The following is a 9422-nucleotide window of genomic DNA, read 5'->3' as shown; positions in this document are numbered from 1 at the left end:
GATATCTACATTTCGAGTCCATTCCTGGACATTGCAGTAGCCTTTTTCATAGCACAGCAAAAAAAGGTATTGAAGGCATATACTTTCGGGAGACCTACATTTTTCCTGCTCCTGCTGACAATCAGATTCAAGTACGTGTTGACAATAGTATCGTTGAGCCAATGGGGTTCGAGGAGCGTCTGGAGATCGCGACGATACACGGCCAAGTTGTTCACCCGTACGAGAAGTTTATTGGTTTCCCCTTCCATAGCTTCCTGGATCCTTGAATTCATCTCGGGACTGATGGCAGGTATTCGAGGATTGGAGTTCCCATCCCGGGACCGTTTCAAGAGTTTCGGTCGAGATGGATTTTGCGCGTACGGACAATTCCCGCAGACATTGACTGTCGGATCGAGTCGAGAAAGCTCGAGGAGCGGAATTCGCTTTGCGGCCACATTGGCGTAGGAGTGATCCTCGTATACATAGAAATATGGATCGAGTCGAGGAATCTCTGGAGCGGGCGACGTGGAGGATCCCGCCGCGTCGAAGTAAGCGTGATCCTGGTAGACATCGAAGCGTCGATCGAGTCGGGGAATATCTAGAGCGGGCGACACGGAGGATCCAGCCGCATCGGCGTCTCCTCGATATCGATGATTAAGGTGATATTCGGCGATGGAATCCGTGTCGGGACCGCTCTCGGAACCCGTGCCCGACTCGCCCTCACCGTTCCATTCGATCTCGTGGAAGCGCCGCTCCATGTCATCCTGCTCGCCGATGGGATACACGGTCCCGGTGGGCTCGCCAGTAGCTGAAGCGTGGCGAGTGTCCATATCGTCGAGCCATCGCTGCATGATAGCGTCTCTCGGCAAGTCAGCATCAACAGTTTTCAAATTACGCTAGTGATTTCTTCTGCCGACTTTATATTTTACTCGATTTATGAACAAGATTCCGTCAATCTCACCACGATCTAGGAGCTCCCAAGAGTGCTCGAGTATCTTTCTGTTGTCTTTCTTAGCTCGACTCTGCTGTGACAGCAAATTCTGCTCACCCAGATGATGGCTCAAGAGATCGACAGCAGAGTCCTGAGAGAAACCCACAAGCACCGAGAGGATGTTCCAGGTCGAACCATGGACGCGTCGAGCATGCCGCAGTAATTTGGCATTATAACTTTCAACGTCATTATTTGTTCTCTGATTCAACCTATGAACCGAAAGCTTTTCGGGGCCGATTGTTCCGAGCCAATGCGACCTTACATACTCCAGGAACTTAGGGAATCCAATGTGGGAGTTCCGCGCTCGCTCGGCGAAGAACTCGAAGGCTACCTCAATGAGGTGCGCCGGGAGTAGAGGGAGGGCCAATAGCGGCAGGAACTTCGAAAGAATCACACCTGGACGGCGTATCGCAGCCGCAAGCCCCATCTCACCGGCTCTCTTCACCAAGCGCTGGGAATAGTGGAACCAGCAACCGAAGAGGGCAGCTTGGGGAAACTCCGAGTGAAAAGCTGCGCGCATTGCCGCGTCCCAATCACCCATATAGGCTGGTATCTCAAGGGTCGTCGCGCAGCTCTTCAAACGTCGTAACACCAGCGCATACGCCTCTGCGGTGCTGCGGTTCATCAGGGCGCACGCTATCATGCCTACGTAGCCGTCCCAGTTAGCATGCAAAGTGAAAATCTGCCTACAGATCTTCCGCGGAGCCGTCTTGTACGTTGCATCCGCGTGGAGCATTGTTACTTCCTCCAGAGAGTTCAGAAGCCGGCTCGTGGTCAGGAGTAGAGTCTCCGATTGAGGATCGAAGAAGCTTAGGATTCGCTCGCCGTCCCGAGTGATCGTGTAACCCCGTATGATCTCAGTGGCAATCTTATGGTGGAGTTCTTCTAAGCTTTTGACATCCTTGGGCCTGACCTGGTTCGCGTGGAGGCGGAGGTATTGCAGCTGCTTCCGAGGTATGATGTTGGAAGCAGGCTCAATCGGAAGATCGCGTCGGTGATCAAGCACCACATTCATCAGGAGTTTAGATGGATTATTCCGGATGTCTTTAATCATTGCTTCTTTAGTGGCATGGTATTCTTGAGCGAAACCTCTTGAGTCCGGCATGTGGTTATGTATTCCAGAAATCTTGACGATGGCCCCCGAGCGGTTATTCTCGCGTATACAGGGCATCGGGTGCTATTTCTTTTCAATATGTACGACTTACATCTGAGGGTAAGTGTAGCGTCGGCGTTGATGCGTTTGCGGTGGAACATGAACGCTGAGGAGCCCTCGAGCGAACCGACTCTGAAGCGGCCGCTCTCATGGCACCAACAGTCCCCATCCCCAAAGCGGAGTGATGGCACCTTGACGAAACTTTCAGACATCGCGGAAAAACGTGGACTTCGGAGTTGGAAAAGAGCAGTCGGAACTCCGCCTCACCGAACTCGTTAAGGCCAACAATCAATGACCACATGATTCCGGAGATTGAGAGCGACGAAGTGTCTACATTTCTATTCATGGAGACAAGTCAGCAATCCCGCTCCGACGCTTGCAAGATGCAAGCGACGTTTTGGGAAAAATGTGACGACATCCAAACGTCTGATGACTTGAAGATCGGATCTCATCAAGTGATAATCGAATCCGTTCCCCTAGCCAATGGCAGAATTAAGGGAAGGGCCGAGGAGGTCTTACTCTAGAGCAGGGGTTGCCAGTTGCCAAGTGGGGGTCCGCGACGGGCTTCCTGAGTCGGATTCGGAGTCAGATTCCCCAATGGAAAATATGATCATTGATCATGAACTGTCTGGGAGTGACTCATCGGCGATGAGTCTTGGAAGTTCAGGCATTTATAACCTACATCACTTCTTCTTCTTTTTTTTGCGCACATAGATCGATGGATTGATAGATAGATTAATGATCATTGAATTTTCGGTTTCTCTCGGTCCCCGAACGGAATCGATCGTTGCACTCCTCAATTTCACATTCATTTCACATATTTCAGAACATCAAGTCTGCAGACATTGCTGACAAAGACTAGGAATTGAACTTCGAACCTCGCATTCGAAGCTTGCCAAAAGTGCTTTATGAGAAATAGGGGGTCCGCCGACTCCAGCTCCCCCAAGTTGGCCACCCCTGCTTCTTGAGGCGAACCCGAAAAACTTGAGCCATCCCGGGCATGTCAGTAACTCATCGGAGATCGATCCGATGGAGCCGGGTGATCATTATGCACGTCGTTGTCGGGGGAAGAGAGCATTTCGATTGACATCGCCTCTCAAATGATCTCGGCCTAGGCGGCGATAAGGAAGATACGACGCCCCGAGATGGGAGAATTTTTAGTTCCTCCATGTCAAAACTGAGCTCTTCTCAGTGAGGCTATCGTGTCCGATAACTTATAAGTGATTCAGGCTTTATGTTAAGAGTATATAATATGTATACGGATATCTCCTGAAAATACTTTCAGAAGTCGCGTCGTCAATCGTCCTGTCATCGCGGCCAGCCAGAAGGAGTGACAAGGTCTAGGGGCACATGCATCCGTTTCCGACGTCTGGTCTCACGGAAGATTTAGTTGTTCTGTCCGCTCCCCCCCTTCTCCCGATTTTCCCGGTACCCCGCCCTGTTCCCTGTTTCCTTGACTCCCATGCCTCCCCATTCCCGCAGTTTCCCGAAGGATATGAGACGCCAATGTCGCCGCGCAGTTTGGCACCCCTATCCTAAGTCGCCGCGCAACGAACTTTCTCGGCTAACATAGTGGGCTGATCGCCGGGACTCCGTGGCCTCTCCGACCGCCCCCTCATAGCAGACGACAGAAAATGCATCTATCCTTGTAAACCTTGGGGCGCTATTATGGAGATTCAAATCGGCCACCCTGTTTATGGTGAGCTGATCCCAGAAGGACACACCGGGCAAGTTCTTGCAGATCGGTGCCAAAGGTCCGTCAAGACAGACCCATTAAGTCCCATTTGAGTAATAATGACACTTCCCCCGTCGATGCCGTGTGCATTGCCTGGACGGGGAAAGGGTCAGTTACGCTAGGATCAGCCGCGAGCAAATGGCGATCTTGCCCGGGCGAGAAGGATGATCCCGTGTTCGAGACTCCCTCAAATAGGAGAGGCGGAACGCGCCGGAGCATTCAGTCCAGAGACAGCGCTTGGTTCGTCTCGTTTGTGGAACAGAATTCTTCATTCCAGAATCCGCTCAGCCGCATTGTGAAATTTTTCGTGAATGCGGTGACAGAGCCCGAGAAGAGAGCTGACGATGAGCACATCGTCTGCGATCGTCAACGCGGACAAATCGCCGGAGCCTGTCGGCGAAACACTCGGTAAGCCAATAACTGCGGTATCCACTGTGCTATTTACGAGAGGCGAACGACAGTGCCGGCTTATTCCACGGCCAGCCGTCTTGACTCTCTCCGGACGTTTGCTGAGCTCTTAGGAGATCCAATATCTCCCGTTTCGATGTTCGTAGGATCCGCGGACGAAAGAGCTAGCTTACAGAACCCTATCAACCGCCTTCTCCTGCTAAACACACACGCAATCATGGTGAGAGGATGCCGGGATCTTCCTTGGAATAGCTCAAGCTCCTGTTTGAATCGGGGCGGAGCGGTTTGTCATCCACGTGTAGCTGTCTGTCTGGGCCGGAATGCTTGTGTTTGAAAACTCCGCGGAAGCACCTTGGCAGGCTGAATCTTGTCCCAGCGCCAAGCGCCTGCTCGGGTCCCGAACCTCGCCGCTTCGACTGCCGACCGATGGAACCGCTCCTCATGGTGAGAAGCGAGGCGATCGACGGTCAGCATTCCCCCGACAGAAGTCTGCCGGAAATGAGCGCCTCCGGGAGCGTGGAGAGGAACGAATAGTTTAAAACGCTCGATTGAGGTCATGGTCCACGGGGGAATAATCATCCAGCCAGCCGGTTCGAAGATTCAATGAGCGAATCTCACTCAGAGACAAGTTCTCGAATTCGCCGTCTGTAGGCTCTCTCAGCCCGATCCTACTGGATTTTTTTTCGCCCTCTCCCTCCAGCCCGTCGGTGAGGGGTCCGACTTGTCTGTGGCGGCGCCAGGGCGCGCAAGTTCGCGGGGGGACTCGATCGGCCCGGGAGTGCACGTACGCAGCGCGCAGAATCCTCCCACCCAGCTGGCTATCTTTCGCTGGGAGGGACCAGAAGGGGCTCTGAAGCTTCCACGCCGCTGGAGAGGAACAGCGCGCCTGCTCTGATCATACATACAATCCAATGGAAGAAAATCCATGCCAATCGGCTAATCTACTGGTCGGATCCTCCTACGACTCCTCCCCTAAATATTCCAGAAGACGGTTCGCACACTGACGAGTGCACAAGTGACTTGGCTGTCAAGGTCGGGAGTACCTATGACGAGGACGATGATCCTAAAAACTGCCGGTACACAACCACGAAGAGTAATCTCTGGGACAGACTGTTCTTTGGATTTCTCACTCGGTGAGTATCATGTGACAGTTGATCATCTGCCTGACAGTTGATCGCTGAGGCAGAGAGCGCAAATCGACTCTCCCATATTCAGAACCTATGGGAGCCAATCCGTGCCGAATGCATGCTACCAGGATTCCCCCGGTTTGTCTCTGGAACCGAATCGCCCTAATAGGAACCCGAGTGCAGACTGACGGGGAACGGTCCTGTAAATTTCAGAGTCGTCCTCCGGGGCGCGAGGCATCAGCTCGAAGCGAAAGATCTCCTTCCTTTGCACACGTTGTTCACAGCCAAAGAGACGGCTGCTAGAATCCTGCGTCTATGGAACAAGAGACATGCGAGAAAAAGACCACAAAACGCCGATGAGTGCGTATCTGTCCTTTCAAGCTTATAGGAAACGTTATCGAGATTTCGGCAGTGACCCCATCGTCGGGTCGGGAATTCGGATTCGCGTTCGGGAAACCTTCTCATTGCCTTGTTTCAGAGAAACTCCCGAGACGGATGACGCTACCCTTATCCGCCCTGAAGGCACGAAGAAGTCCGTCAGCATGTTTTCCGTTATATTTGTAGCCTTTTGGGCTGACTTACTCTTCGCAGCCATCTTGTATTTCCTCGCTTCGTTCGTGTATTTGGTCCCACCGTTCCTCATTGGGTGAGTAAGACACCAGAAACGATCCCCGTGTATCCCGCCGATCGTCATGATGAATTGAAACGATCCCGCATTCCAGGAGCCTGGATGATTTCTTGAACAAGAAAAACCCGCCAATGACAGAAGGTCTCTACATCGTGGGAGTACTCTTAGCATCCCAACAAATATTCTCGATCTTGCGGTCGCACACTTTCGGCACCCTATTCAATGTGGGCATCAAGCTCAAATCGGGCTTATCATCTGCAATATACCAAAAGGTTCGACAAGAGAAGAGCTCCTCCGGAGCTGCTGTATTTCGACCTCCTCCCTAAGTCACGTTATCGAAGAGATTAGCTCCAGAAAAAGTAAGATCCCTTTCTCCTATCAGTGTTTAAGACTGTCATCAAAGTCTTCGAAAGAGTATCCGACCGGCGATATAGTGAGTTTGATAACGATCGATGTCGACATCATCCAATGGGCTATGATTCAGTCCAATTATGCCTGGGGAGCGCCCGTATCGGTGAGTTACAAGAAGTCGAGACATTCGGGATGGGACTTTCAGCGTTCCGTGTTTGTAGAATCCTTCCGATTGAGAAACCTTCTCTATCCAGGTAGTATTGACCTTCGCCCTCATATACCAATACCTCGGGGTATATTGCTTGGCTGGGGCGCTTGCGATCGTGGCATTCACGCCCGTGATCGTCCTCATGACGAAAATCGAGAGCGCTCTGCAAACGAAACACATGAAGAAGAAAGATCAGCGAATCGAGATGGTGACTGAGGTTTTCAACAATGTCAAGGTAAACTCCTTGGGGGTCACGTGGAAGAGCTCATGAATCCACAAACGCTGGAGGACGGCAAACATTCATCGCTCCGAAATTCGCAGGTCATCAAATTGTATGCTTGGGAGAACTCTTTCATGCAAAAAATTCGCAAGCTCAGAGACCAGGAATCCCGGCTGATGTACATTTATCTCGGAGCTAGCAATGCATTCGGATTCACTTGGAATTGTTATCCGTTTTTCGTGAGTAATCCCTCACGCGAATCACGTTTCGATCTGGAGAATCATTGACACAGTTTCACGATCTCAACCTTGCTTCCCGAAGGTTTCGACGGCGGCGATTGGAGCCTACATGTTCTTGAATAAAGAAGGCGTCCTCAACCCGAAGATCGTCCTGGTTTCGATCGCATATTTCAATTCTCTCAGGGACAATCTGATCACGTTTCCGTATTCGGTCTCCTCGCTGGCCAAAGCTTTCGTCTCAATGCGGCGGATTCAAGACTTTCTCGAAGCCGATGAAGTGAGTGCTCCCTGATGCATTTTACTGCTGGGCTTCCAGATCGTTCATTCTGTTCTAGCCGACAATATTTCCGAATGGAAACTTTCATCTGATTTCCTCCGAATCGCCTTATCTCTTCTGATACCATTCACTGTGGCCACAGGTCGATCCGAGCATCATTAAAGAAGAACTCGAAGCCGATGAGGACATCTCATTCCGGAACGCCAGCTTCACTTGGGGAGATGACGAGAATCCCGTTCTGAAGAATCTCAATTTTTCCATAAAGAAAGGGGAACTGGTCGCCGTCGTAGGTTCCGTGGCTGCCGGGAAATCATCGCTCATCCAGGCGATCATCGGTGAACTCATTCCCACCTCTGGGTCAGTCAGCCGGAGAAAAGAGGTTGGTTTCTCTGGATCAGAATCTCCCGTTCGGAGCATCCCCTAGAAGTGCCGTGTGATCCGAAGTTCCTGTTTTGGAGAATCTAACCCCGACTCCTCATTTTCAGCGTAAGATCGGCTACGTTCCGCAACAAGCCTGGATTTTGAACAGCACGGTACGGAAAAACATCCTCTTCGGATGCGCCTACGCAGCTCGAAGATACCGGGATATCGTGAAGGAATGTTGTCTGCTCCCCGATTTGAAAATCCTCCAAGCCGGTGATTCGACGGAAATCGGGGAAAAGGGAGTAAACCTGTCCGGAGGCCAAAAGCAAAGAGTCTCTCTTGCGAGGGCGGTTTACCTGGATGTGAGTGTGCATGTTCAGAGCTGAAGTTGGCATCAAGATTGCCGGCTCGTTCAGTGAGATTCTGAGTCCATCTCGAATTTTCAGGCTGATATCTATCTTCTGGATGATCCGCTCAGTGCTGTGGACGCTCACGTAGCTTACGACCTATTCAATGACGTGGTCGGCCCGAAAGGTATCCTCAGCGGGAAGACGCGTATTCTCGTCACCCACTCGGTCGCCGTTCTGCCCCATGTAGACAGGATCATTGTCTTGGAGGACGGAGAGGTCACACATCGGGGCACGTATGATGAGATCATGAGCCAAAACGTTCGCCTCAAGGAGCTCGTCGAGACACATGCGAACACGGGCAGCGAGAACTCCGTCCACGATGAGGTTTCACGAGGCAGCGACGAGCCGTCTACAAGATTGTTAGTACGGCTAGCTCATCCTCCTTCGCCTGATGGTGGAGGCAAGCTCTGTCTTGGAGTACATCTCTGACTTCCCACTTGATAAATTACAGCCGAAAACGCACGCGGTCGGTCGACAGCGTCTCTTCGAATGTCAGCGGCTGCGTAGAGCGCCAAATGCCCGACATTCCTTTCGGGAAACTCATCGAGGAAGAAGAAATGGAGGTTAGGAGGACCCGAACTGCATGATTTGTTTATGGAGAATGTCATCCGACCCATTATTCATTCAATTGAATTCCGCAGGTTGGCGTGGTTCGATGGAGAGTTTATTTCGAGTTTCTGTGGCATTTCGGTATCATCGGAACTATCCTGGGGCTCACTTGTTATGCCCTTTCCAAAGCTGCCGATCTCTGGTCGCTTCTTTACATAACGACCTACAGCAAAGAGATAGAGAGTAATATCGAGTTTTCTTATCGCTGAATCCACGAGCGAACTTCAGAAATCATGTATCAATTATTGCCGAATGATATCGCGATGAAATCTAACTGACGTCTGATCCCGATCGCAGTAAAGAACGGAACTACCCCAGAGGACATGTGGTCCCACATGCAAATATACATCGCCATAGGATCTTCCCAAGGCGTAGCGATGCTGGCTGCCCTTACAGCCCTCTCGTTGGGCTGCATCTGGACTTCGACATCCCTCCACAACAAGATGCTCGACGCGGTGATGAAAGCTCCCATGAGTTTCTTCGATGCCACGCCAACGGGTCGAATTCTGAACCGGTGAGTCTGAATCGGAAGAGAGAGCTCTGCCAGGACACTCCGGAACGTTTATTCCGGAGAGGTTCCTTAAGCTGTATAAGTCAGTTGAAGTGCTGGGTGTCGCTCCCGGAAGACGTTTCGTGCGAATGCAGCATTCGGGATTTGAATAGTTCACGCCAGAAAGTGAAGGAAGCGCCAAGAGAACCGTTTCCAGAGGGAGAGCCTGGACTT

At 51.5% G+C, this 9422-nt stretch overlaps 2 protein-coding genes across 2 annotated transcripts; both read left to right on the top strand.

Annotated features, from left to right (window-relative positions):
* Positions 1–4075: 4075 nt before the first annotated feature.
* LOC114828551 (uncharacterized) lies at positions 4076–5781 on the top strand. The gene is made up of 3 exons (XM_029113085.1): positions 4076–4266; positions 5252–5399; positions 5607–5781. Exons 1-3 carry the CDS (start codon positions 4203–4205, stop codon positions 5779–5781), a joined length of 387 nt encoding a protein of 128 aa, XP_028968918.1. The 5' UTR covers positions 4076–4202.
* A 205-nt stretch (positions 5782–5986) lies between these two features.
* LOC100908295 (multidrug resistance-associated protein 1-like) lies at positions 5987–9216 on the top strand. The gene is made up of 12 exons (XM_029113086.1): positions 5987–6039; positions 6116–6293; positions 6404–6535; positions 6627–6815; positions 6902–7039; positions 7122–7316; positions 7459–7695; positions 7802–8041; positions 8126–8448; positions 8541–8652; positions 8731–8881; positions 8996–9216. The coding sequence occupies exons 2-12, from the start codon at positions 6153–6155 to the stop codon at positions 9214–9216; spliced, it is 2079 nt and encodes a 692-aa protein (XP_028968919.1). The 5' UTR covers positions 5987–6039; positions 6116–6152.
* Positions 9217–9422: the final 206 nt, after the last annotated feature.

The sequence above is a fragment of the Galendromus occidentalis genome, unplaced genomic scaffold (genome assembly GCF_000255335.2).
Source record: "Galendromus occidentalis unplaced genomic scaffold, Mocc_1.1 scf7180000076293, whole genome shotgun sequence".
Classification (NCBI taxonomy): Eukaryota; Metazoa; Arthropoda; class Arachnida; order Mesostigmata; family Phytoseiidae; genus Galendromus; species Galendromus occidentalis.
This window is presented reverse-complemented; position numbering and strand designations above follow the sequence as displayed.